The sequence below is a fragment of the Herpailurus yagouaroundi genome, unplaced genomic scaffold (assembly GCF_014898765.1).
Source record: "Herpailurus yagouaroundi ecotype Mexico unplaced genomic scaffold, PumYag 67493, whole genome shotgun sequence".
Lineage (NCBI taxonomy): Eukaryota > Metazoa > Chordata > Mammalia > Carnivora > Felidae > Herpailurus > Herpailurus yagouaroundi.
Window position 1 is genome coordinate 849,953 of NW_024420301.1, and position 27,685 is coordinate 877,637.

Below are 27,685 nucleotides of genomic sequence, written 5' to 3' on the forward strand. Positions count from 1 at the left end.
TGGATAAGTTCGTTATAGATTTTGGAGACTAACCCTTTATCTAATGTCATTTGCAAATATCTTCTCCCATTTTCCAGTCCTTTTAACTGTAGTTTCTTGTCTTTCGCTTCCTTCCCTGGATAGTACAACATGGAATCAAAGCAGAAAGAATGTTCTCAGTTTAACCGTTAAGTAGGATGTTTGCAGGCGGTGTTTGCTAGACGCCTTTATGAGAGTAAGGAGACTCCCTTTCAGTCCTAGTTTGCTATGTGTTCAATTCTTATCGAATGCTTTTTCTCAGTGCATTGAGATGGTAACAGGAGTTTCTTCCTCTCACCTGTTAATATGGTGAGTTACAGTAATTGATTCTCTAATGTTAAACCACTTTTACATTTTCTGGGCTAAACTCAACCTTGTCATGGTGTATTCTTTTCATATATAGTTCGGGATTGGCCTTTCTTCCTTCCTCCCTTTCTCTCTCTCTCCCTTCCTGCCTGTGTTCCTTCTTTCCTTTCTTCCTCTTCTTTCTTTCTTTCTTTCTTTCTTTCTTTCTTTCTTTCTTTCTTTCTTCTTTCTTTTGTATTATCCTTGTTGAGTTTTGATATAGAGGCATCATAAAATGTGTTGGGAGAGCATTTTGCCTTTTCTGTTCCTTGGGACTATTGATCTGAGAGAGAGTTATTAGTTTCTTGAAGATTTTTTTTTTTAATTTTTTTTTCAACATTTATTTATTTTTGGGACAGAGAGAGACAGAGCATGAACGGGGGAGGGGCAGAGAGAGAGGGAGACACAGAATCAGAAACAGGCTCCAGGCTCCGAGCCATCAGCCCAGAGCCTGACGCGGGGCTCGAACTCACGGACCGCGAGATCGTGACCTGGCTGAAGTCGGACGCTTAACCGACTGCGCCACCCAGGCGCCCCTAGTTTCTTGAAGATTTGATAGAATTCATCTATAAACCTTGTTTTTGCAGTCTTTTGCCCCTCTTTCCATACATTTTAACCTTAAGAAATGTTTATTTTATTTTTGAGAGAGAGAGAGAGAGAATGAGCAGGGGAGGGGCAGAGAGAGGGAGACAGAGAATCCTAAGCAGGCTCTGGACTGTTAGTGCAGAGCCTGTCTGGGGCTCGATCTCACAAACCAGTGAGATCATGAACTGAGCTGCCCTTAAGAGTCAGATGCCTAACCAACTGAGTCACCCGGACGCCCCTATCCCTACATTTTAAACTACCTATCCAATTTCTTTAATAATTATGGGACTGTTCAGGTTTTCTTGAGTCAATTTTTTTTATTGTGATAGAAAATTCATAAAGTTTACCATCCGAACCATTCTAGGTATACATTTCAGTATGTTAAGTACACTTACATGGGTATGAAACAGATCTCCAGAACTTTCATCTTGCAAAGCTGAAACTCTATACCCATTAAACAACTCTCCTTTTGCCCCCCTCGCCAGCCCTTGGCACCTATCATTTTATTTTCCATTTTTATGAATTTGATCCCTTTAGATTCCTTGTAGAAGTGGAATCATACAGTATTTGTCATTTGTGCCTGGCTTATTTCACTTGGCATAATGTCCTCAAGGTTCATGCGTGCAGTAGCCTATGACAGGATTTCCTTCCTGTTTTAGGAAAGTAGTGTTGCATGGATAGACCACATTTTGTTCGTCCATTCATCAGCTGGTGGCTGCTGAGGTTGGCCATTGTGAATAATGCCGCCATGATCACGGATGTACAAAAATCTCTGCTTTCAACTCCTTTGGATATATATCCAGAAGTAGGATTGCGGGATCATGTAGTGGTTCTAGTTTAAATTTTTTCAGGAACCTCCATACTGTTTTCCATGGTGCTTGCACCATTTTATAACTCCCAACAGTGCACACGTTTCCAATTTCTTCACATCCCTGCCAACACCTGATATTTTCCATTCTTTTTCAAGTTTATTCATTATATTTTGAGAGAGAGAGGCAAAGAGAAAGAGAGAGAGAGAGCAGGGAGGGGGCAGAGAGAGAGAGGGAGAGAGAGAATCCCAAGCAGGCACCATGCTGTCAGCACCAAGCCCGACACTGGGCTCGAACCCGTGGACCGTGAGATCGTGAGTCAAAGAGCCAAGTCAAGAGTGGGTCACTTAGCAGACAGAGCCACCCAGGCTCCCTGAGATCACGAACTGAGCCAAAATCAGGAGTCGGACGCTAAACCGATTGAGCCACCCAGGCGCCTCGGGAGTTTTATAGTCTTAGGTCTTACATTTAGGCCTTTAAGCCATGTTGGATGGGTGTATGTGCACGATGTAAGGTAAGGGTCCAACTTCATTCTTCTGCATGTGGATGTCCGGTTTCCCAGCTCTGTCTGTTGAAGAGATCATCCTTTCGCCCACTGAGTGGTCTCGGCACCCTTTCGAAGATCGTCTGGCCTTCTCTGTCAGGATTTATTCTGGGGTCTGTGTTCTGTCCTGTCGGTTTGTCTGTCTGTCTTCATGCCACACCACACGATTTCGGTTCCTGTAGCATGTTTTGAAATCAGGAAGTGTGACTCCTCCAACTTTGTGCTTCTTTTTCAGCATTGTTTTGGCTGTTTGGGGTCCCTTGAGAGTCCATGTGAACTTTTGCACGAGTTTTTCTACTTCGACTTAGTTTTTGATAAACAGTATTTTATTAGGAGCATGCCCCTTTCGTCACAATTTTGCATTTGTTAGGATAAAGTCTTTTGGTTTTATTATTACGAAATTTGGTAGGTCAAAAGCAGATGGAATTGCTTAATATCCAGCTATCTTTGGCTTGTAAAAATGGCAGCTTCATCTTATCCGACGTAATACATACACAAGAGAACACACCAGTTCTGTGCACTGTGTAGAGAATGACGATAAAGCGCTACGCCTACATCTCCGCCATCCCCTGGAGGACTGCACTCCCAAAGCCTCTGAAGACCCCAAGTACCCTCCTCCTCCCTCAATGGAGGTAACCATGATCCCTCCATGTTTTTCTTTTTTTTTTATGTTTATTTGTTTTTGAGAGAGAGAGAGAGAGAGAGAGAGAGAGACAGAGCATGAGCGGGGGAGGGGCAGAGAGAGAGAGAGGGAGACACAGAATCCGAAGCAGGCTCCAGGCTCCGAGCTGTCAGCACAGAGCCCAACGCGGGGCTCGAACTCATGATCCGTGAGATTATGACCTGAGCCAAAGTCAGACACCTAACCGACTGAGCCACCCAGGCACCCTTCCTTGTTCTTCTTTATACTTATCCCAAATATGAATTATCCCGAAACAGTATGATTTAGTTTTGTATATTATGCACTTTATATAAATGGAATCGTAGCAGATGCAATTTTCTGTAACTTGTCGCTTTAATCCCGTATCACACTTGTGACAGAGTCCAGCCTGCTGCACGGGGCTGCGGTTTCCTCACTCTTATTGCCGAGGGCTCGCTGCGGCAGCACATACGCTGAAATTGGCGCGATACAGAGATTAGCATGGTCCCTGAGCAAGGATGGCACTCTTATTGCCGAATAGTTTCCTGTCCTATGACTCTAACATACCGTGTTTATTCTCCTGCTACTGGACACTTGGCTCGTTTCTGGCTTTGGCTTGTTATAAGATGGTTTATTTGTAAACCATCTGGTTTATTTGTAAAAGAGCTTTTCCAGGATGTGCCCAGGGGTGACATCCTTAGGTCATACATATGTACATCTTTAAGTCTACTGGATAAGGACAGATCGTTTTCCAGAGTGGCTATACCAGCTCACATAGCACCCCCCGCTCCGCGCCGCAGTGTAAGAGTTCCTGCTGCCCCATAGCATCGCCAGTGTCCAGGGCGGTCACACTTTCTAATTTCTGCCAATTGGTGGCAATACAGGGATATTTCACTGTGACTTTAGTTTGCATTTGCACAGGCCTTCTGTCCTAACTACATCAAGGGTGAAGTCTGGTCTTCTGCAAGACGTGGGGCAAGGATGTGAGCGTCTAGCAGTTTCTTTATTTTTTTAAATATTTTATTTTATTTTATTTTATGTGTATTCCGTCTTGAGAGAGACGGAGGGAGAGCATGAACAGGGGAGGGGCAGAGAGAGTGGGAGACAAAAGATACGAAGCGGGGTCTGCATTGACAGCAGAGATCCCGAGGTGGGGCTGGAACCCTGGAACAGTGAGATCACGACCTGAGCCGAAGTCAGATGGTTAACTGCGCCACCCAGGTGCCCCTTTATTTTACTTTATTTTTAAAAAATATTTAGGGGCACCTGGGTGGCGCAGTCGGTTAAGCGTCCGACTTCAGCCAGGTCACGATCTCGCGGTCCGGGAGTTCGAGCCCCGCGTCGGGCTCTGGGCTGATGGCTCGGAGCCTGGAGCCTGTTTCCGATTCTGTGTCTCCCTCTCTCTCTGCCCCTCCCCTGTTCATGCTCTGTCTCTCTCTGTCCCAAAAATAAATAAACGTTGAAAAAAAATTAAAAAAAAATATTTATTTATCGAGAGAGAGAGAGAGAGAATCCGAAGCAAGCCCCGCGCTGTCAGTGCAGAGCCCAACTTGGGGCTCAATCTCACCATCCACAAGATCAAGGACTGAGCCGAAATCAAGAGGCTGACGCTTAACCGACTGAGACACCCAGGCCCCTGCAGCTTCTTTATATGTGTGTGTGTGTGTGTGTGTGCGTGTGTGAGTGTGTTTAAGATCAAGCAGCTTCCTATACAGATTTTCCATCAATCCCCCCCACCCCCGACCGAGCATGCACACATATTTTCTTCTGAGAGATCTCATGCCTCCAGGTCTTGCGCAAACCAGCCCCTGCTCCTGGCTGCCTCTTCCTGCGGTTTTAAAACTTTGCTCTGGTCTCCTGAATCACCTGTTACTCCCCCACCTGTCCTCCAGCTTCTAAAACATCCTTGGTAGGCACCCATCCCATTTTCTGTGGTGAGTTCATTCCTTTCCGCCTTGGTCATCCCCTTAGTGTCATTTGCACCAGATTTGTCGAGCCAGGACTCCCCAGGTGCTCACGCTCCCTCGTAACTTCTCTACTTCCGTTCTGGCCAGAGACTTGTTTATTTTACGAGTTTCAGAGAACACACTTTGCGTTTTATTGATCTTTCTTTTTTCCATTTCATTAATTTCTGCTGTCTCTGTGATTTCCTTTGGTCTGCTTTCTTAGCGTTTATTCTGCCGTGGTTTTTCTAGCTTCCTGAGTTGTGCTCATCTTAAGCTCTTTAAGGCTATACATTTCCTCCTAAGCACTGCTCGAGCTATACATCCCGTTAAGTTTTCATACGTAGTGTTTTCGCTGTTGCTCACTTCCGTTTTTAGAATTTCATTATAATTCTTCTTGCGCCAGTCAGTTAGGTGGAAGTGTATTTTAAAATTTACATTTGTACATTAAAATTTCCAAATATATGAGAGGACTTAGTTGTGTTATGGACTTAGGATTTTATTCTCTCACAGTTTGAGAACGTCATTTGTACAATACCAATTCTTTTAGTATTTGTTGCAGCTCGTTTTGCGGCCTGGGACGTGATGAGTTTTAGTAAACGTTCAAGGTGAACTTGAAAAGAATGTGTAGTCCCTAGTTTTGCGATGTCCATTAATGAAGCGTGTTCAATTTTTCCTATAGCGTTACAAGTTCTTTCTTTAATGTTTATTTTTGAGAGAGAGAGAGAGACAGAGACAGAGACAGAGGGATGGAGAGAGACAGAGAGAGGGGGACAGAGAATCCGAAGCAGACTCCGTGCCGACAGCACAGAGCCCGATGTGGGGCTAGAACCCATGAACCGTGAGATCATGACCTGAGCCGAAGTCAGAGCTTGGTGGACTGAGCCACCCAGGCACCCCTAGTCCCACAAGTTTTGTCTCTTTGAGCTACCAACCGTAGTGAGGAGCACCTCCTCCCCAGGCTCCTCGCATCTTCACCCGCCACCTGCCCTCCTTCAGCGAAGGCTGCCATCACCCACCTGGCCACGTCAGCCAGAGCCCAAGGGTCATCTTGACTATCCCTGTCTACCTCCCCCTGAGTCTGATCCCCGCCCCCCCATGCTTCTTGACTTTCTTCTAATCTCGCTCTTATATATCCAGGATCTGAAGCGTCAGCACATCTTGCCTGGGCTGCTTAAAGTGGTGCTTTAAGGGCTTTTACCTTTATCTATCATCCATCATCTCTCTGTATGTATCATCTCTCTATTACCTATCGATCATGCATCATCCAGCTATCATCAATCAATCAATGTATCTATCACGTATTATCTACAGATCTATTTTCTGAGGTGAAATTCACATGACCTACAATTCGCCCTTTTAAAGGGCACAGTACAGTGGCACTCGGTACAGTGACCATCACCTCTACAGTTCCAGAACCCCACCCCAAAAGGAAAGCCCATGTTCCTTACGCAGTCCCTCCATTTCCTACCTCCCTGGCCGCTGGCACCCACCCGTCGTGTTCAGCCTCCGCAGATTTGCCCATTCTGGACATTTCCCGTCCGTGAAATCACGCACCATGCGGGCTTCTGTGTCCGGCTGCTCTCACTCCACCCCGCCCTCCAGGTCCTGTTGTGGCAGGTCCTGTTGTGGCAGGGGTCAGAACCGCATTCCTCGTTCCGGCCGAGTCGCCGCCGTCACCCGGACAGACCGCATTCTGTGTGCGTTCATGTTGATGGGCTTCTGGGTTGTTTCTGCTTGCAGAGTATCATCGACACCACTGCTATGAACGTTCACATCGAAGTGTTTGATTGAACATCTGTTTTCAGCTGGCTCGGCTTTAAGCCAGGAGTGGACGTGCTGGGTGGTATGGGAGCCCCATTTCCCTTGCTACCCGCAGGGGACGGGGACCAAGCTGCGCGCTCTTGCCTCCTTCCAAACAGCCCTCCACACACCTGCCATAAGCGGAGCTGCGGGTCGCCTCCCTCTCTCCTGCTGAAAACCCTTTGCTGGCCTCTTCTCGTCGTAGCCGCCGAGGTAAGTCCAGGCTCCCCAGCGTGGCCCCAGCCCCTCCCTCCCTCTGCCCTCTGCATCACGTGGACGTCCCGCGTCTGGCTCCTGATTCACCTCTGGGCTTTTGCACCAGCCTTCCCTCCTCCTAGAAGGTCTGGAACCGTCTTTTCCCTGCCGCCCGGAGGCCAGCAGCGTCGGGACGCTTCCTCCTCTGTGGCCCCCTCCCTCTGCCCACTTTGCAGGGATTGGGCGTCAGTCCCCTCCCCTCCACCCCAGCGCTGTGAGGCCGGGATTGCACCGCACTCCGGTTGGCGCTCAGCCAGTATGTCTGGGAGATGTTGCTAAATCTCCCTCCTCGGCATGTCCCCAGGAGACTACGCCGAGCTGTGCGTTTGGGTGGGGGTCAAGTTTATTCTTCGAGCCCAGGCGACCTGATGCCCGCTCCGCCTCTCCCCCAAGCCCTGCCGCACAAAGAGGCTAGGCGACGCCACTGCACTTTCCGTGGGAGGCTTTTACTGAGGGATTGAGGGAGGCTCCCCGGCCAGAGGGCTGAGGGCCTGGAAAGGCACATGCGGTGGTGGCTGTGGTGGGGTCTCCCTCTTGGGTGGGTGCTGGCTTTGCAGAGACAGCTCCCCTGGCTGACCCCTCTTTGGCACTGAGCTGGGCACAGAGGTGCCCTCATGCCCGGCAGCCCCAGCAGTCATCCCCCATTCAGTTGGTCTGCAACCCCCACCCCCCCGGAGGTGGGCGGCAGTGTGGGCTGGTGGGGCACAGGGCCTCTGGGGGCTGGCTCAATGGCTAGGCCGCCTGCGGAAGGACCGTGGCCCGGGCCGCCTGCGCTGCTGGCAGGGTGCCCATGTTGGCAATCGAGATGGCTACAAACAGGGATCCAATAAATTAGCTTGTAGAAGGAAAGAAGGCTAGGGGCCGAGGAGGACAGGGACCACATTCTTGTCATCGCTTGCTGAGAAATACTGTGCGCTTCCTCCCAAGGGCTCCTGGAAACAACTGGTGGGGAGAAGGGGTTCACACTGGGGGCCCCTTCCGCCTGTGGGCCCCATTCGCCCGTTCCTATGGCAGGAAGGGCATCCCGTGGGATGGGAGCCTCGGTGGGCCATCCGGGGGGACCTCGTGGGGTCTCCGAGGGACTGAAGAGGAGGGAATGAGGGGGACCACGGTGTCAGGAGGGCAGGGCCCCGCAAATGCCAGGCTCTGCACAGTCTGGCCGGCAGTGCGAGCTGGGGGTGTCACCTCCACCCCCACCCCCTCCTGGAAGAGAAGAAAGGACCACCCGCCCGGCCCGGGGAAGGGGGCGCAGGGACAGGTGCGTGCTTTCGCTGGCGGCCAGGAGGCCCGGGAGGGAAAGGCATGCGGGGTGGGCCTGCGGCAGGGCTGGCTGGAGGGGTGAGCGGCCGGGTGCTGCTGTTTCCTCCACGTGGTCCCGGGGCTCAGGGAGAGGCGGCACCCTGGAGGACCCCAGAGCCCTGGCCCAGGATCTGGCAGAGCTCCTGGAGGCGCCGCTGCATCTTGGGAATGCCGGCCAGCTGCTGCTCAAGCCGCTGCTTCTCCTCAGTCAGGCTCAGGCGAGCGGCGGAGTCTAGCTTCTCGAACTTCCAGCCACCCTCCCCATCAAACTGCAGCAAGTGCGTGTGGTACTTCCTAGGCCGGGAGAGGGACGGGGGCGGAGGGGCAGAGGCTGTTCGGCAGGAGACACTTGGCACCCTCCTCCCGCCCCACTGCCATGTCCCCGGGGGTGCCGAATGCAGGAGGGAAGGGAGGGCACCTACCACAGGGAGGGCCGGTGGGTGATGGAGAGCAGCGCAATGCCAGCGTCCTTGGCCGCCTGGAAGATCTTGCCTTCCACATCGATGCTCACGGCGCTGGTGCATTCATCCAGGAGAGCGTACTGGGGCCGGGGGCCAGGGCCCAACGTGGTTGGGTGGGGGGACCCCCTTTCCCAAAGCCTGGGGCCCCCCCCCCCCCCCGCCCCAGTGCAAACCCCGATTCTGCTTTTTGGGGCCAATCCGAGCCCGGGGTGAGGCCTCCGAATGGTCCCGGGGCACCTGGCTGTCCCACCCAGCGCGCTGGGATCACCCAGGCTGCCCTTTCGGCTCTGCCGCTGGCTCGGTGCGGGAGGGAGCCCGAGCGCCGCGGACAGCCCAGCTCACCTGTGGTAGAACATGCGCGCCATCCCGATTCTCTGCTTCTCACCCCCCGACAGCACATCCTTCCAGTCACACACGGCTTCCCAACCTGGGCGGGGCACAAGGGGGTTCTGCTGGATTCAGCAAGGGCTGGGCATCAGCAGGGGCCCAGACCCGGGGGACGTGGGAGGGGCTGGAGAGGCTAGTGAGAGTGGAATACGGTGGCACGTTTGACTTTGGAGAAGGCTGGCCACTGGGCACGCGTGTCCTGCCTACTTACCTACCTGGAGGTAAGACTTTAATAGCCCAAAAAGACGTGATCAGAATTGTGCAGACGGTCGTGGCACAGCCCCACGGATGACTGCAGCAGCGTCTCCTGAAGGGTCCTCACCCACGGGGACTGGGTGTTTGTCACTGCCTGTCGCCAGTGCCTTAGCGAGTCTGAGCAGAAGCAACTACCTCCACTCGGTCCTCCCTCGGGACTCGAAGTTTTGTCGGGGCGCACGCCCAGCCACAAGAAAGCCTCTACTCCATACCTTGCCTTGAGGCCATAGCTTGCCCGGAGGTGAGGGGCGACCGGGTGACTGATTTCTGGCCGACGTGTGTAAGTGTGTTACACATGTGGCAGCTTCTGGAACTTTCTTTAAAAGACACATGGCATGTGCCCTTGGCCCTTCCCCCCCTTCTCCAAGCCACGGCCTGGGATGTTATGTGGTAGCCGGAGCAGCCATCTTTGGACCACGAGGTGGCTTCAGTGGCGGAGGCTAACATAGCTGAGCGACCTGAGGGACCTTTCACAGCGCAGGGCTGCCTCCATCAGTGGTGGCCTGCTTTCCTCAGGACTGTTATGTCATGGTAAGGTAAACTTGTGAACGATCTTGCTGATGCTCGTTCGGGGAAGGGGGTTCTGCTGCTCACAGCTGAACTCAGTGCTAATAGGTTGTGACGGCAGGCCTCAGGGGCCCAGCGCACTCAGGGGTGCCAGGGAAGACAGGAGGAGGGGTGCACCCCCGGCGTGGGGCCGCTGGAACAGAAGAGGGCTGACCAGGACACAGGGAAGCTGGAGATGAAGCCTGGGGGCACCACAGCCACCAGGGTCGGCCCAGGAGGTGCCGCCCCCCCCCCCCCCAAATCCACCACCTCCAGCCCTCTTTGTGACACAGGCGACCACATCTGGGAAGAAGCTTCATGAATCATCTGCTGTGCCCTGAACACCTGCTATGAGTCCTTACAAGACGGATTTTGTGTCAGGCTGGTGCTAAGGGAGCTGTCCCCTTTTGCAGGGGAAGAGTCTCAAGAGGTGAGGTCACTGCTTACAGCCAAGCTGTCCCCAAGTGACGAGGCAGGAAGCGCAGCCCAGGCTCTCAGATTTCAGGAAGAAAATTGAGCCCAGCCCCACCTCCCTTTCCTCCAGCAGCTCCGCAGCCCTGGGCTACCAGCTTGTCCCTCCACTCCTGCCGTCTCCTTCCCAGGGGATGGCGCCTCCCAGGCTCAAGACGGAAATGCAAGCGTCCCCTCTGGCTGTGTCCTGCTCCCTGTGCTAGAGGCGCTCTGCACGGACACCCGTGCTCTGTCCTCTCGCTAGACCTGTCACTTCCCTGCCTCGAGCCTTCCAAAGGCTTCCTTCACTGTCAGGGAAAGCCTGGGCTCCCTGCCTGGCCCACAGGAGCCTCCCTGCCCCTGAGCCCGACGGCCTGAACAAGGTGATCCGGGCCAAAAGTGAGCACCCCCATCGCACGCTTCCCGCTGTGCCTGGCTGCCCTTGCCTCATGACTTCCGCCCACCAGCTGGGGCATTCCAGGGCGCTAGCACTTTGGACTCCCGGATGCAGGGACTATCTGTATCCCTCAGGGGCGAGAGGGAGGCAGGGGTGGGGGTGGCAGCCGGTTGGCAGTCTTGGGCCAAAGGGCAATTGATAGGTGGCTCACTCCCTGGCACTGATAGGTGGGACGGGCCACCCCCTCCCTTACCCCCTTCCCGCTGCAGTATGTGGTTCAGGTGCACGATGTCCAGAATGGCCTCCAGGTGCTGCTCCGAAAAGCCTTTCCTTCGCATGTCTTCCACAGAGTCTGGGTAGATCACCTGGTCTCGCAAGGAGCCCACGGACATGTAGGGCCTGCGGGGAAGCTTCACGTCCGCTAAGGGCAGGGTTGACCGTGTTCCCCACCCCCTCCCACCGACGGCCTGTGCCCTAGTGGGTCCTGTCACCCCCTCCCCCCACCAACAGCCTGTGCCAGAGTGGGCTCTGCCCCCACCCCCACCGACGGCCTGTCAAGGGCGCTGGCTGCTGGACTCGGGGCTGACTCGGAGCCCACAGGCCCTTCCACAAAGTGGTCCGGGCAGTGCTCACAACGTGCCCCCCCCCCCATGCACGCGCACCACGCGCTGTGCAGTCCCCCCACGTGCATAAGTGTGTGCTCACACATCTGGCACGCTCACGCACGTGCACAGACACACACCCACTCGCGCACAGACACACGGTCCCCCCCCTTCTGTGCGCACACAGTCACATGCGGTGGAGTCGCCCGGCGGGCAGGCGAGGGCGGGGCAGTGGGTGGAGGCGCTGTGGCCCTTGGACTCCGGGGCAGAATGTTGCCATCCTCTCCCGATGCCCCAAGCTCTGCTGGCTCCTGGGCGGTGGGTCCCACAGGAGGGGGGCGCAGGGGCAGAGCTGGGCGCCGGGCCCCCTTCCCCCTCACCTCTGAGGGATGTAGAACATGCGCTGGGGCGGGGGCTTGTACAGCACGCCGCCGTATGCGGGCCACAGCCCGCCGAGGATCCGGAACAGAGAACTCTTGCCGCAGCCGTTGGGGCCCGTGATGAGCAGGTGCATGCCTTCTTCCACCTGTGGGGGCAGCGGCGCGGTGTGGGGCCCCGGCAGAGGCAGGGCCGCGGGGGCCCTCCCTCCTCTGACCGTGGCCCACACTCAGGGGCTCCCCCAGCCGAGGGCCCGAGGCATGAGGTCCAGCGCCCAGAGCCCTAACCCGATGCCTGTTTCGGGTCCCGGCCTGTCCCCTAAGCTCCTTTCATGTGCCGGAGAGCATGGGGCCAGCATGAGGAAGGCCTCAGAAAGTCCACGTCGCCCTCTCTGCCATGCCGTCCCGCCTCGCTAGGAGTCCCCGTGTGCTCGCTGTCCTAGTAGGGTCGCTGTCCCTTGCTTTCCCGTGAGGGACTGTCCTGGGAAAAGCAGTTTCCTTCGGGTTCTAGGTGGACGGTACAAACTCCCAACTCTGTTCCTCATGCCTGGCCAGTCCTCCTGCCTCCGTGGCCCTCTCACTGTCCCTGCGGGTCCTAGGGTGCTGGGAAGATGCCTCTGTGACCCCCGGCCTCAGTGTCAAGGCCTCAGGCTCCCCGGTCACCTGATTCCATGATGCCTGCTGGTCTTATAGAAACGCCTGCTGCGGGCTGGGGGGGGGGTAGCCTGGGGGTGCGTGTGCAGGAAAGAGGGGGTCAAATGGCAGGGAGACCACCGTCCTCGGGAGGCAGGGGAGAGTACAGGGCATGAGGCCAGGGCACCCGGGCACAGCTCCCAACCTACAACGCCCCCACCCCCCGCCCAAAGCCACGTTAACTTCCAGTCTCTCAGAGCGTGACTGATGGTGGCACCGCTCTCCTGCTGACCCACGTAAGTCCCTAGGTGGCCTGAGTGCACCGGCGTTGTGGGTTGAGCGGGGTCCCTCCAAATGCACATGTTGGAGTCCTACCCCCCAAGACCTCACTCAGAATGTGACCTTATTTGGAAACAGAGTCTTTGCAAATATAATTAATTAAATTTAGATGAGGTCATCCTGGAGTGGGGTGGGCCCCTCATCACACGGGGACATTCAGACGCAGAGACGCGCACACAGGAAGAACACCATGTCAAGATGATGGCACAGTTTGACGTGAAGCCAAGGCCGGGAACACCGCCGATGGCCTGGGATAGACAGACTCTCCCTCACCTACCAGACACCCTGATCTGGACTTCCGGCCTCCAGAATCCACTCCTGTAGTTTGAGCCCCTCACTCTGTGGTCCTCTGTTACACTATAAAGTCTCTCTAGCGGGGCTTGGGCCCATCAATGTGCACCCAGCAGTCCGGCAGGCCTGGCCTGGCCCCCAGCCAGCGCCAGGCTGCCTCTCTGGTCCCCTTCCCTGCCCCTGTCCCACTTCTGCGCCTGGGCGATCACGACTGGGAACCGCTTCCTTCTCTTCCCCAACGTCTTCTAGTCCCGGAGCCCAGCTTCTGCTTAGCCACCCACCCCTGCTCTTCCCCCCCGCCCCCCGCCACGGTCACCCCTTCTCGCCTGGCCATGCTCTCTAACCAGCTGCGCCCTAGCTCGCCAGGGACCCCAGTCTTGGCCTACTTGGCTGTCACTGGGCCTGCCTGGAAATCGTTTGCCTTGGGCAAACCAATCATCGGTGGCTTCCTGCCATGCCGCAAGAGTGACCAAAGGCAGGGGCGATGGGGATCACACCACGATCCTGTGCTGCCTGGGGTGACAAAATGTGCCCGCCTCCAAATGGCTCTCAGGGCCCTCCCGGCAGGCCAAGGAAAGGAGCCCCAGGCACTTGCCTCTTCTCACTTACCCCTGGCCCGGCCATGGCTCCTGCCGATCTGGCTCTGTGGCCAGGTGCACAAGGCCTCTACGGGACCCGGCCCTGAGATCCCTTAGTTCTGTGCTCCTGCCACTTCATGGCCTTCTTTCTGCCTGCCCTAGGGGGAGGCCTTCATCATGCAGCCCACCTGTCCCGAGGCTCCTGGGTGAAGCTTCAGGTGACCTCCGTGCACCACAGGGATGGGACTACTCTTACTGTGGCCTGCACGGGATCCTGGGCAGCTAACTGGGGACCTTTGTAATACTTTTGGGGCCCCAGAGTGGGGCCTCCCAGAGGGCAGGGCCCCTCCAATTTACCTCTAGTTCCCAGTGCCCAGCCCAGGGCTTAGGGAATATTGGTTGAACGAATGAAAAAATGAATGAATGAATGAATGACTCCCTCTCACTTCTCATCCTGACCCCCTGCCCCCACCCCTGCCAACAGGTCTCTCCTTCATCCTATCATTCCCTGACCCTGTCCAAAGCTCTGGCTAGGGACAAGGTGACTGGTGGATGTTGGCCACCAGATAGCCTCTGTAGTGGCTGAGAGCCCTCCCAGCGGGCCAGGCTGAAGTCCGCACACACCTGCACTGGGGGCTTCTCGAAGCAGATGGGGGGACCCCAAGCCCAGGTCACTGGAGCAATCTATTCTACCATAGTTGGACTTGAGCCAGAGTCCCCAAGTCCCAGGCTTCTCAGGGATGGAGCCGGGGAGGGTGGCAAGGATGGGGCCAGGAGCCCTCGGGTGACCCTCGGCCACTCCTGATAGTCGCTAGTCGCTTTGATGAGCTCTGACTCCACTGCGTCAGAGCCAATAGTCAGGGACACGCTGGCCTCTCAACTTGACCTTAGCCCGCCTGCTAAGTACATCCGGGGACTGACAACATATGCAGGCCCGGCAGGCCAGACACCAAGGACTGGGGGCTCATAGATGCAGAAGGCCAGGCCCAGGGTAGCTCAGCCCAGCTCAGCCCACACTTCTGGGCCAGGCATCCCCCACCTGTCCCCCACGTGACTTACCCGGATGTTGAGGCTGGACACCACCACCTCTCCCGTGGGCGTGATGATGGGGATGTTCTCACAAATAATTCCCTGTTCCACATCTACCACTTGGCCTGGAGAGAGAATGCAACGAAGGAATGGAGAGAGCAGTAGCACTCCCTCTGACTTCTGGTGGATTCCATGTGCCCCCCAACCCGCTCACAGCATGCCAGTGTGTGGTCCGGGGCCCCCTTGGGAATATGCTGGGTCTTCCGGAAGTCCACCCCCAACCAGTGTCTGGTGCCGAGCTCTGGGCAGGGGAGGGGCGAAGTCAATTCTGTGGCTTCTGGAACCTGAGGCACGGAGTCCAGCCTTGTTCCGTAAAACCCTCTGCTCTTGCTACCATTTTAATGGCGGCTTCAACGCTTGGGCCCCTCTTCCACAGCATCGTGGCCTCTGCTGTAGTCTTGAACTTTCTCTTGCTGCCCACACGGGGGAGTGGTCCCCTCTACTCGGGGACCGCGTCCCCCTCTTTTGCAAAGAGAAATAACAGAAATCTCAGCCAAGGCACTGGGAAGGAGCCGGCAAGTGAGGGGTTGGCCAGCGGTTACTGCTCTGGGAAAGAAGGCTGCGGGGGAGGGGGGGCACAGCAGTCTGGGGGAAGTCCCTCCCTGGGGCGCAGCTCGAAGATGCTGCCCTCTGGGCCTCTGGGTGGGGGGGGGTGTCTGCAGGGAGGGTGCCCTTACCTCGGATTTGCAGGGGCCCCTCTACACGGACACCAGAGCGCGCCACAGCCCCGGCTCCTGCCTGAGTGCTCTCCAGCTCGCCAGGCCTCTTGAAACGGCAGTGTTGGACATCTTCGAATACCTGGAACATCTCGTGTACTCGGGCCGTGTAGCCGGCCAGCTCTGTCACCTGTGGGGAGGGTGACGCTGGCTCAGACCCTGCCGGCTGGGGGGTGGGGTGGGCGGCACAGCGGAGAGGGGCGCGCGGCTGGGATGGGGGGGTACCTCCTTGTAGGACGACATGATCCGCTCGATGGCATCCGCGGCAGCGGTGAGGAGGTTGCGGGCAATGGTGAAGGCTTCTGTGCGTTCGCTCACGAGCTCCCCTTCCCGCATCTCCAAGGCGGCCTTCTTCACTGCCTCTGAGTCTATGGAGCACAGTGGGAAGAAGGGAGGGGAGAGTGGAGAATCAAAACTGACCCACCAGGGGAAAGACAAGTCTCCCTGGCAGACGGTGCGGGACAGGTGGGTACCCACTCGCCAGAGAATGACCCCTGCTTTGCACCACGCACAAAAACTAACTCAAAGTGGAGCACTGGCCTGCACGTACGTGCTGAGACTGTAAAACTCTCAGGAGAAAGCAGGCGTTAAGTCTTTGTGACCTGGGATTAGGTCTGGCTCCTTAAATATGACACCAAAAATACAGACAACAAAAGGAAAACAGATAAATGAGCTTCATCAAAATTAAAACCTTTTGGGCACTGAAAGAAAACAAAAAAAGTGCAGAGACAACCTATAGACTGAGAGAACATATTCACAAATCACGTATCTGATAAGGGTCTCATATCCAGAATATGTAAAGAACTTTTTCTTTTTTTTAATGTATTTTTTAATGTTTTATTTATTTTTGAGAGAGACAGAGTGTGAGCAGGGGAGGGGCAGAGAAAGAGGGAGACACAGAGTCCGAAGCAGGCTCTGGGCTCTGAGCTGTCAGCACAGAGCCCGACGTGGGGCTCGAACCCAAGGACTGTGAGATCGTGACCTGAGCCGAAGTCGGATGCTTAACCGACTGAGCCACCCAGGCGCCCCTGCAAAGGACTTTTTAAATTCAAAAACAAAGAGACCCAGTTAGACAATGGGCAAAAGATCTGAATTGGCATTTCTACTGTATTTCTTAGATCTACAAACGGCCAATAAGCATGTGAAAAGATGCTCAACGCGATTAGTCGCCAGAGACATAGAAATCAAAAGCACAGCTAAGGGCTCCTGGCTGGCTTCGTCTTGGTTTCGGCTGAAGTCATGATCTCACGGGCTTGTGGGTTCAGGCCCTGCATTGGGCTCCGTGCTGACAGCGTGGGGCCTGCTTGGGATTCTCCCTCCTTTCCCCTCTCTCTGCTCCTCCCCCACTCACGCTGTCTCTGTCTCTCTCAAAAATAAATAAACTAAAAAAAAAAAACAAAAAAAAAAAACAACCAAAGTGAGATACCACTTCACATGCCCTAGGACGGCTAGAGTTAGAAAGAAATGATAACAGGTGTTGGTGAGGAAGAGAAAAGATGGGCTCACACACCGCTGTGAGGGCTGTAAAATGGCCCGGCCTGGAAGACAGTTCGGCGCTTCCTCAAAAAGTTCAACATAGGGGCGCCTGGGTGGCGCAGTCGGTTGAGCGTCCGACTTCAGCCAGGTCACGATCTCGCGGTCCGTGAGTTTGAGCCCCGCGTCGGGCTCTGGGCTGATGGCTCAGAGCCTGGACCCTGTTTCCGATTCTGTGTCTCCCTCTCTCTCTGCCCCTCCCCCATTCATGCTCTGTCTCTCTCTGTCCCAAAAAAATAAATAAACGTTAAAAAAAAAAAAAATTTAAAAAAAAAAAGTTCAACATAGAGTTACCGGAAAACTCAGCAATCCCATGCCTGGGCATGTAGCCAGGAGAAACAAAAGTATCCGTTCACACGGAAACCTGTATACAAATGATCGCGGCAGCGTTATTCACAATCACCAAAGGGTGCAGACAACCCAAACGTCCATCAGCGGAGGGGTAGGAAAGAAACTGCGGTGTATGTACGTACGTACGTACGTACGTACGTATGCATATGAATATTATTCAGTCACGAAAGGCAGTGAGGCACTGACTCATCCCACAATGTGGCTGAACCTCGAAAGTGCTATGCTGAGCGAAAGAGGCCAGATACAAAAGGCCACATGCTGAATGATTCCGTTTATGAGAAATGTCCCCCAGAGGCACATCTACGGGAACAGAAAGAGGTGTAGGTGCCAGGGGCGGGGCGGGGGGAGGGATGGGGAGCCCAGGGTTTCTTTCTGGGGCGATGACAACGTTTTGGACTTAGTGGCGACGGTTGCACCATTTTGCAAATATATTAAAAACCGCTGAATTGTACCCTTTAAAAGGCTGAATTGTATGGTATGTTAATTACATCTCAATAACAGGGGCGAGAAAATGAGCCACGAGGCATTTGGCCTTCTCCTCTGGCACAGTCCGCTCCTTCCCCCGAAACTGCCCTCCTTCCGTGTCCCGCGCTGATGGCAGCAGCCCCTCTCAGGGCCACACCTGCACCTCGTCATCTCACACCCAGAGCTGTGTACCCCGGGGCCTCTCCAACACGAGCGTCCCTTTTGGACCTCCATCCCCACCCCCCATCTCTCCTCATCTCTCCCCTCGAGGCTGCATTCTTGGCCTCCGTGAGCATGGCCATCCTTGATGCCTCTGTTTCTCCCCAGGAGCCCGTTTCTGTCTTGACTTGCTTGTCTGTTTCAGTCTAGAGCCCACGGTTGTGCACTTGGGTCCTCTCCTGTCAGAGGACTTGACTCCCTTGATCCTTAGAGCTCTCAGGGGGGCAGGGCTTTTACACAAGGAATGCTCTGGAAATGACGGGGAGCAAGGGGGGAGGCCGAGTCTGAGGGTCCTGGGGTGTGGCAGAGTGAACAGTGCCCGCTGGGGGTATCCAGGGGAAGCAGAGGCTCCCGGGCTGAAGCGGTGGGAAGGAAGATTCTGTAAAGAGCCTGGGGACTCTAGGGTTATGATGGGCGGGGGTGGGGTGGGAAGGGGCGGGAGGCGGGTTCCGGACAGACGGCCTCCAGAACAGCACACGGTGGAAGATGGATGGGATGGATGGCCCGAGAGCCTTGCGTTGCCTTTTCTTGGGCCTGGCCCAGGAATCCAGGGGACGGGACTGTTAATCCTGATAGCGTATGGTCCCGGGCCTACCTTCCCTTCGTGCCTGGGGGGACATAGCCCCCAACAGGCAGGGGGGCCATAAGCCTTCCTCCTCACAGGTCCCGAGAGCTGGGCAGTGACTGCACACACAGGGAAATGGTGTGCAGCTGCCGGGGGCATCCTGGCAACAGCTGGCACCTCCTTGGAGACAGAACTAACCGACCTCTCCGTAGGTTACTGCAGAGACTCAGGCAGCTAAGGCCAGGGCCCTGGAGCGGAACACAGGCTGCTGTTCATAGCAAGGCCACTCCTCCTCTGGGCCCTCCAGGCTTGCAGCTCCAGGCCAGAAGGGCAAAGGTATCCAAATTTTCCCTACTTGACAATTGGGAAGTATCTGTCTCCTCCCATTGGTCCCCAGTGCTCTCAGCCTCCTCGAAGCACCTAGAGCCCTCACTTAGCCACCGGGGACTGGGGACGCAGCAAGGACAAAACGGACAAAAACCCCTGCCCCCATTGAGCACACAGCCTAAAGTGGCAGAGTGACAATAAAGCAAATAGAGAAGTAGAGTAGACAGGGTGTTCAGTGTCAGGACAGCAGTGAGGCGGGGCAGGGGAAGAGGACGGTGGGGGGGGGTGGGTGTTGTCATCAGAGGGAAGCACATTAGAGCAGTCACCTGCAAAGGCCCTGAGGCACAAGCATTGCTTCAGAGGAATAACAAGGGGGCTGTGAGTCAGAAGTAGAGGGAACAGGGGGGCAGGAGTGTTTTGTTTTCACAGGTGCCGTGAGGCCAGGGACAAGAGCTCACGCTTCTTTGAATTGCTCACAAAGCCTGGTGTAGCAGGGGCTCCAAAAAGTCCTAGGCTTTCACAGGAGGGAGAAGCCTCGGGACCAGACAGGCCCCACGGCCAGCTACAGAGGAAAGTAGCTGCAGGCGCTTTTTCACGGAAACCACAGGTCACCTCGTGGGTGGGTCCCCGTGCTCCAGGCCAGGGGTGCTGACCGGGTCTGGCACCTGTGTCTAAATCAAGGCCGCCCTTTCCGTATGGCCTTTGCGGCAGAAAGCAGTAACCCCCCTCCAATAGATCCTTCCTCTTGGGGGTTACCCAGAGGGGGACAGACAGTGGAGGGTTCAGAAGCCCCAAGGCAGAGACACAAATAGGGAGAGAATCAGAGAGGCTTCTGGTTCTGAAACAAGTCAGCCTCTCTCTCTCTCTTTAAAAAATTTTTAAAGTTTATTTTACTTATTTTGAGAGAGAACGTAAGCACGCACAGGAAGGGCAGAGAGAGAGGGAGAGAGAGAGAATCTCAAGCAGGCTCCGCACTGTCAGCTCGGAGCCTGATGTGGGCCTTGAACTCATGAACCTCAAGATCGTGACCTGAGCTCAAATGAAGAGCCAGTCACTTAACCGACTGAGCCACCCAGGCTCCCCTCCCTCTCTTTACATATGACTGAAAATTCTCTTACTATGGAACTGCATAACACATGACACCTTTTACGTTCAGAAATTTTATAATGTATTTTATTTCTTTTTTTGAGCGAGAGAGAAAACGCAAGTGGGGGGAGGGGCAGAGGGAGAGGGAGAGAGAATCTCAAGCGGGCTCCGCACCCAGTGCAGAGCCCACTGTCAGATCGTGACCTCAGCCAAAATCAAGAGTTGGACACTTGACCGACTAAGCCACCCCGGCACCCACATTTTATTTATTTTTTTAACTAAGCTCTACTCACACCCAACGTGGGGCTCCAATACACAACCCCAAAATCAAGAGTCGCATACGCCACCGAGTGAGCCAGCCAGGTGCTCCAAAATACGACACCTTTTATTTTATTTATTTACATTGAAAAAAAAAAAAGCTTTATTTTAAGTAGGCTCCATGCCCATTGTGGGGCTTGAACTCATGACCCTGAGATCGAGAGTTGCATGCTCTACTGACTGAGCCAGTCAGGCACCCCAAAGTAGAACTATTTCATTCATTCATTCATTCATTCATTTTTTAGAGAGAGAGAGTGAGAGCGAGTGTGAGCAGGGGAGAAGGGCAGAGAGAGAGAGAGAGAGAGAGAATCCTAAGCAGGCCCCATGCTCAGCATGGAGCCCAACGTGGGGCTCGATCCCATGACCCCGGGATCATGACCTGAGCTGAAATCAAGAGTTGGACGCTTGGGGCGCCTGGGTGGCTCGGTCGGTTGGGTGTCCGACTTCGGCTCAGGTTACGATCTCGCGGTTTGTGAGTTCGAGCCCCTCGTCAGGCTCTGTGCCGACAGCTCGGAGCCTGGAGCCTGCTTCCGATTCTGTGTGTGTGTGTGTCTCTCTCTGCCCCTCCCCTGTTCACGCTCTGTCTCTCAATAATAAATAAATGTTAAAAAAAAAAAAAAAGAGTCGGATGCTCAACCGACTGAACCACTCAGGAGCCCCAGCATTACACCTTTTAAAGCAGAGCTGTGCTCCAAGGAAAACAAGAGAAATTCCCAGGAGCACAAAGAGGGGCCAGCAGCCAGGTACTCCTGTGAAATCTCCAGAGATGGGAGAAGACAGGGAAGCTTCTTCTGTGCAGCTGGGGCTCTAGGTGCACCGAACAAAAGGTCTCTTCTAAGAATCTGTAATTGTGTGTGCGCAGTTCAAATTAATACTGCCTCCAAGTTCAGAAACCCCTCCTCCCCGAGCTGAGAAGCTAACGTGAAATGGCCTCCAAATGGTCAATTAGCCAGGTGTGCAGGCCCAAACAAAAGCACACACACACTGCACTGGACAACTACCCCTCCAGTGAGACCACTCGGGGTTCCCACGGAAGTCTGGTTGCAAAGCCCACGGGGAAACAATACACCACGAGTTAGAGCCCCAAGAATTCAGATAATCAAATAGTTGGATAGAGACCGTGGAGCGTAAAAGGAGCGGTCCAAAAGACGAGAAAATCGGACACTTCTAGAAACGGTTTCGAATTCATATTTGAAAAGAAAAATTTCAGCGCGCCTGGGTGGCTCAGTCGGTTTCTTGATTTCACCTTGGGTAATGATCCCAGGGTCGTGGGATCGAGCCCCGTGTTGGGCTCCATGCTGAACATGGAGCCTCTTTTAAGATTCTCTCTCTCCCTCTCTCTCTCTCTTTCTCACTCGGGGTGCCTGGGTGACTCAGTTGGTTGAGCGTCCGACTTCGGCTCAGGTCACGATCTCACAGTTCGTGGGTTCGAGCCCCGCGTCGGGCTCTGGGCTGATGGCTCAGAGCCTGGAACCTGCTTCGGATTCTGTGTCTCCCTCTCTCTCTGCCCCTCCCCCACTCATGCTCTGTCTCTGTCTCCAAAATGGATATAAACATTTAAAAAAATTTAAAAAAAGATTCTGTCTCTTTCTGCCCATCTCTGCCTGCCTATGTGTACTCTCTCTCTCTCTCTAAAAGAAAGAAAGGAAGAAGGAAAGAAGAAAAAAAGGAAAATTTCTGTTTTCAAACTTCTGTGTGAAAGAGAATCAAATAGAACTTATACAAATAGTCACTCACGGGCGCCTGGGTGGTTCAGTCGGTTAAGCATTCAGCTCAGGTCATGATCTCGTGTTTCATGAGAAGCAGTGCAAAGCCTGCTTGGGATTCTCTTCTCTCCCTCCCTCTCTCTGTCTCTTTCTCTGCTCCTCCTGCGTGTGCTCTCTCTCTCTCTCTTTCTCTCTCAAAATCAATAAATAAACTTAAAAAATTATAAAAAAAAAGAAAGTCATTGAAATTTTAAAAAACTTCAAATCAGCGCTCACTTCGGCAACACATATACTAAAAAAACTTCAAATCAGACGCAGCTGAAAAGCGAAGTGATGGGTGAGTGAGCACAGAGGTCAGAGGAAATCTTCCAGATTCAGCACAGTGCTAGGTGGGGGAGAGCAAAGGTCTGCATGTCTAGCAGAAGTTCCAGAAGGAAAGAGTAAAAGAACGAGACCAGGCAACATATGGAAAGATAACGACTGAGAATGTTCCAGAATGATCAAAAAATGTGAACATACAAAGGCCATACAAGTATGGAGAAACAGAAACCTACAGGTAAACACTTCGTAGGGAACCTGGAAGATGGCAAAGAAGGAAGTTTCCAAGTAACTGGAGAGACAATGCAGGCTTCTAGGGGCGGTTAAGCTGATAGATTTTCCAATGGAGAAAATGGAAGATTCTCAAGGGGCTGAGAGAAAATAACAGTCCGCCTCGACTCCCACACCCAACCAAACTTTGGGGGAAACAAACAACAAAATAATCTCAAAGCTCCCATGATGAAAGCCTTGCAGAAAGAACTTTTAGAAGACGTAGAAATCGGTAAACAGGGATGAATTTAAATCCACATCGACCCGATAAAGCAATAGCCGAGCATAAAAACAACAGGAAAGCAAACTTGACACAGGGCTACCTCAAACATCAGCACGGCTGGTCCCTTCCTGAGTTAGAATGTTCTAAAGGCTGGGGGCGGGGAGGGGCTACTCTTCTCCCGTGCGCGGTAACCACGAAAAGACTGGCAGAGGAACAAAGTGGGAATCCTGATGATCCCGTAGTTAAGGTGAAAAGCAAGGAGGCCTTCCTGTCCCCCACCCCCACCCCAGACCACAGGGCAGAGGTCTACACCCACTGCTGCAACCTACAAGAGTTGTTGTAGGCACGGGAAACCCAAGGCCCGAGCGCTTGAGGTGGCCCACAGAAAGCCGCTCCACTTGCAGGCTGCAGTGAGCCGAGGACAGGGCCAGGTGGGCAAGGGTGCACGGGCCTGAGAAAGGGACATGCGTTGTCCCTGACTCACAGTCCCCGGGGCTCAGCTGAGTGCTACCCAGGAGCGTGAAATGCCGGGAAGCGGAGACACACGCAGAGCAGAAGGCAGCCAGGAGCCGTGGGACCTTGGTTGCCATCGAGGATGCCGGGTGGGCCTCACGGCCCTAGCAGAAGGGGTGGGTGGGTCGGCTGAGCTCTTGGTCCTTCCAAGCCTAGCACTCAGTGATCCAGGAGGACAGGACAGGGTCCCTGCCTCCCCCCCCCCGCCTCCCAGAGCTGGCTCCTACCTGACTCGGAGTAGCCGGTGGCAGTGATGATGGGGACGGCCACCATGAGTAAGCCGGAGGCACTCCACACGTACTTCATGAGGAACTGTTCCAGCATGATGTACCAAAGGCGTTCCAGCAGGATGAGGTTAATCTGCGAAGCTAGGTCCTGGTAGGAGTGCCGCAACAGGGCTAGCTCCACCTGTGGGGGAGGGGCGACAGAGAGACAGAGAGAGAGGCCTTCCGGTGACCACCGTGGGGGGCAACAAGTCTCCCAGCACTGCTCATACATGCCCTGCCATTTGATGGCCATGACAAGGTCAGGGGCTGGGGGTTACAAGTGGGCCACGTTTATAGGGGACAGTTTTCAAACTTTGGGACCACTTGATGTCATAGTATGGGGGTACAGTGGCAAGGAAGAGAAGGGACTTGCCGCCCCCACCCTCGGAGGCCCATTCTTTCCACCTGTCTAGTTGGGACACTTACCGTGCCCCTCTCTTTGCCCTGCGCGGCTTTGGGACATCTTTGGGCAACTGCTGGCGAGCGCCACCCTGAACTAAGCAAAGGTCAGCACAGGAAAGTAAAAGGCAGTACTTGGTGTTGAGGAACTTGCTGAGAGAGCGTCTACCTACTGAGGGCCCGCCTCCCCGACCTGCCCGAGGTTCTTCTGGACAAGGGCCCTCTGCTGTGTCCTCCTACAGAAACCCGGGCGGTGGGCTCCCAAGCCAGCCCTGCCCTGCCCTCCCCGTTCCTGCACTGGCCACCACTGGCTACCTCAAGACGGGGACCGCTGGGGAAAGGGGACCGTGCAGGGTCTGTAGAAGAGAGCAGGAGAGGAAAGGGAGGGGGAACCAGGGGTGTCAGGAACCGGTCACAGCCAGGTGGCAATTAGGTTGCAGATTCCTTGGCTCAGTACAGGGGTGTGTGCCGCAGCGCTGCCCTCCCGCCCCGGCTGACCACAGCTGCCCAGCCTGGCACCATTTCCTTTGCCAAGTGCTTCACACCCGACTCTCCACTTGATAATCATCGCGTGCTGTCGAACGTGTATTCTTACGTCCGTTGTACCGTAGGACGCCCCAGCCCAAAGTGGCAAAGTGACGTGCGTGAGCTCGCGCAGCTTGGAGGGAGCAAAAGGTGGGGAATTTGGACCACGCTGGCAGAGCCGTTAAAAGAGAACCAGATTCTCATAAATGATGCTTTGACTTACTAAGGGGTTTACCTTGTTGTCGAGCCAGCAAGAGTCTGTGCACGCGTGTGCGTGCGTGTGTGCATGCACAGGCTCCCACCTCCTGAATGAAATCTAGATCAGCCTCCTCAATGAACTCCCAAAGAGAGCAGAATACTGTGATGTCTGCCCTCCAGCCGGCCAGTCACCTGTGCCCCAGCCTGGGCCAGCATCCCTAGGGGCATCAGCAGCTGAGACTGGGGTGAGCCACATACCCGCACAGCAAAGGCAACCAACCCACCACCCGTGAGGGCTCGTCACCCCACACTGCTGTCCAGCCTAAAGACGTAGGCTGTGGACACACGCCGGGGCTCTCCTGCCCCCACCATCCACGTCTGCCACATCGCTTGGCTTTGCATCCAGCCCAATCCCGGTTCCTGAAGGGAGCACCCTGGCGATCCAGGCTCGTGCTGGGAGCTGGCAGGAGTGCCAGCCGGGGCCGACAGTGTAGCTGCGGGTAATGTGCCAAGCGCCTTACCCAAGGCCGTGGCTGCCTGCCAAGGCCCTGCGGCCCAGCGTGCGGGAGAGATGGGTTGTGGCTGCAGACCAGGCATTTTCTCTTAATCTGGAGCCCGGCCTACACCCGGGCTGCCTCCACTGCAGAGTTCAGGGACAAACCCTGGTTTTTTTTTTTTTTTTTTTTTTTTTTAAACCACAGCCTCCGCCCCCCGTGCAGCCAATGAGACAAGCCCCAGGGACAAGAGCCCACCTCATTTAGGAAGGACACACAGGCCTTCAGGAGGTGGATACCATTGTGCCCCTCCTTGGAGAAGCCCTCGGGAACTGAAACCAGAGTAGCAGAGAGCAGGGCCGGAGGCAGCTGCAGCCCCAGGCACGAGGAAGGGGAGGGGCCAAGGCGAGATAAAGGGAACATTGGCCCCGAGTAACCTTTCCCAGCGCCGGGCTCCCGGCAGGCCTGGGACCCAGGCGGAAGGGCGGCCATGGGGGGGCGGGGGGCAGGGTGGCCGCCGGGCGGGCAGGAAGTGCATCTCGCCGCGGTGGCGGCCTGGGCCGGGCATCCCTGGCCTGGGGCCTGGGGAGGCAGCCGAGCAGGTAGCCGGGGCCGGCCTGGGGGCTGAGGCGGGGGGAAGCTTTGACCCCGAGTGCCCAGCGCTGCCACCGCGCTGGGTGCTGCTCGTTAACCCCCGCTTGGGCTGAGTCATGCCCATAATGCCAGCCTGCCTGCTGGCCCACCAGCTTGGCCAGATGCCGGCCTTCAAAGGGCCCGGGGCGGGGGGGGGGGGCGGCCCAGGAGGGGCCAGGAAGCAGGCCGCGTCCCACAGTCCCTGCTGGCGGAGGGTCGGGAGCCTCCTCCTGGCTGGCAGTAGGAGTGGAGCAAGCAGGGAGCTCTACCATCTGAAACCACTAGGATCCACAGCTCCTAGGCCAGGCCAACCACACCGAGGAGAGGAAGCAGAAGTGGCCTGGAGCATGTGGGCAGCCCCCGCCCAGCCTTCCTGCTTCTCCATTTCCGTGCCTAAGCCTGGGCCGCCCAAGGCCCTGTCATCCCCAGTCTTCGTCTTCTATGACCTACCCACACCTCTGGCATGAGCCCCAGCCAGACCCGAGCTTTCCACGCTGTCCATGGCTGCCTGCCCCCTAGCCTCCCCGCTGTGAGCTTTCCTCTGTGCCCAGCACCCCAACCTGCCCCACCTCGTGGCCCCCATAGAAGGCGATCTCCTCTGAGTTGGCCACCACTCGAGAGTGCATGTAGCGCAGCTCTCCCTTCCGCCGCGCCTCCTCTGCCACCAGCTCGCCAAACTTAGGTGAGAAAGCTCGCAGCACGTTGGCTGTGAGGAACAGGACAAGGCCGGCGATGGCCGAGGGCCAGGCCGTGCCGGCCCCACGGGAGCGGGCCGCTCGAACCAGAGTGTAGGCCGTCACGGCGACGTCCAGGAGCGGCTTGGTGAGGTTGGAGTAGAGGTGGGCCACTGAAGCGGCAAAGGCCACCACATCCTCCGTCAAGGACTGGTCAGGGTTGCGAAGGCGCCCGTCCATATTGCTGACTCTGTAGTAAGTCTGCTGGGAGAAGTAGAGGCTGTAGGCATGGGCCACTAGACGGCTGCGGAAAGACAGGGCCAGCTGGCCCTCGAGGTACCGGATGGCACTGTTGATGAAGGTGGCAGGGAGAGCGATGAGGAGCCACTGTAGGAGCTGCCAGCTGAAGGCCCGCGGGTCCTTGCGCACGATGCAGCGGGCCAGCCGGCCGTCCAGGCGGGCCACATACACGGACAGGAAAGTCCGGCTCACCAGGGAGGCCGAATGCAGCGCCAGCAGCCCTGTTTCCCGGCACAGGGTCCTGGGGAAGAGCAGCCGCAGGAGCCCCAAGAGCCGCCGTAAGAACACCCTGTTCACGCTGGCCTTGGCCGCCGTGGCCCCAGAGACGTCCTGCGTGGACTCCCCTGCCGGTACCTGAGGGCCCCTGCTTGCAGCTAGGTACTGCCGCACCAGGGGGTAGATTTTGTGGGCTCCATAGGCGGTGAGGGCCAGGACCAGAGCTGTGCGCTTCAGCGTGGTCACCCGAGAGGGCCTGGGCGTGGAGAGTACCGGCATGTCACCTGGGCTGGATGCACGGGGCCGGGACTGGTGCCTGAGGCAGAAGTCGAGGCAGGTGGCCGGAAGGGTTGTTGCTCTGACCCCGGGCTCCTGGTCTAGGCCACTGGAAACCTTGCAGTGGTCCCTGAAACTGTCGCGTTAGACCACCGGGGCGGTGCTGGGGCCCCTGGTGCGGTGGGCTCAGGGCCCTCCAGGGTAGCGGCCTCCTCAGGCAGCCAAGGTGGAGAAACTTGTCAGGCCCCTAGCCCCTGGGGTCAGAGCCTCGGGGGGCGGGGGGACGTCCCGGCAGAGAGGGCGTCTCTTCCTCTACACCTCCTCCTCTACCTCCACTCCTGGTGGCTCCCCTCCCCGGGGCACTAGGCGCGTCCGTCCGCTCCGCAGCCCGGCTGAAGCCGACAGTGACTCCGCCACCCGCCCAGAATCCCCACCCACCCTACCCCTC

The 27,685-nt window shown here is 55.8% G+C and overlaps 1 protein-coding gene and 1 non-coding gene across 2 annotated transcripts; one reads left to right on the forward strand and one right to left on the reverse strand.

Annotated features, from left to right (window-relative positions):
- The first annotated feature begins 3,390 nt into the window (after nucleotides 1-3,390).
- Nucleotides 3,391-3,494, forward strand: LOC121025101 (U6 spliceosomal RNA). Its single transcript, XR_005787943.1, has one exon. It is a non-coding gene; the product is annotated as a U6 spliceosomal RNA (small nuclear RNA).
- Nucleotides 3,495-7,367: 3,873 nt separating this feature from the next.
- ABCD1 (ATP binding cassette subfamily D member 1) lies at nucleotides 7,368-27,654 on the reverse strand. The gene is made up of 10 exons (XM_040467385.1): nucleotides 26,341-27,654; nucleotides 23,484-23,664; nucleotides 15,588-15,730; nucleotides 15,324-15,492; nucleotides 14,617-14,711; nucleotides 11,720-11,865; nucleotides 10,991-11,136; nucleotides 9,046-9,129; nucleotides 8,664-8,790; nucleotides 7,368-8,535 (listed from the first exon to the last, which is right to left on the reverse strand). Exons 1-10 carry the CDS (start codon nucleotides 27,238-27,240, stop codon nucleotides 8,325-8,327), a joined length of 2,202 nt encoding a protein of 733 aa, XP_040323319.1. The 5' UTR covers nucleotides 27,241-27,654; the 3' UTR covers nucleotides 7,368-8,324.
- Between the last annotated feature and the right edge of the window lie 31 nt (nucleotides 27,655-27,685).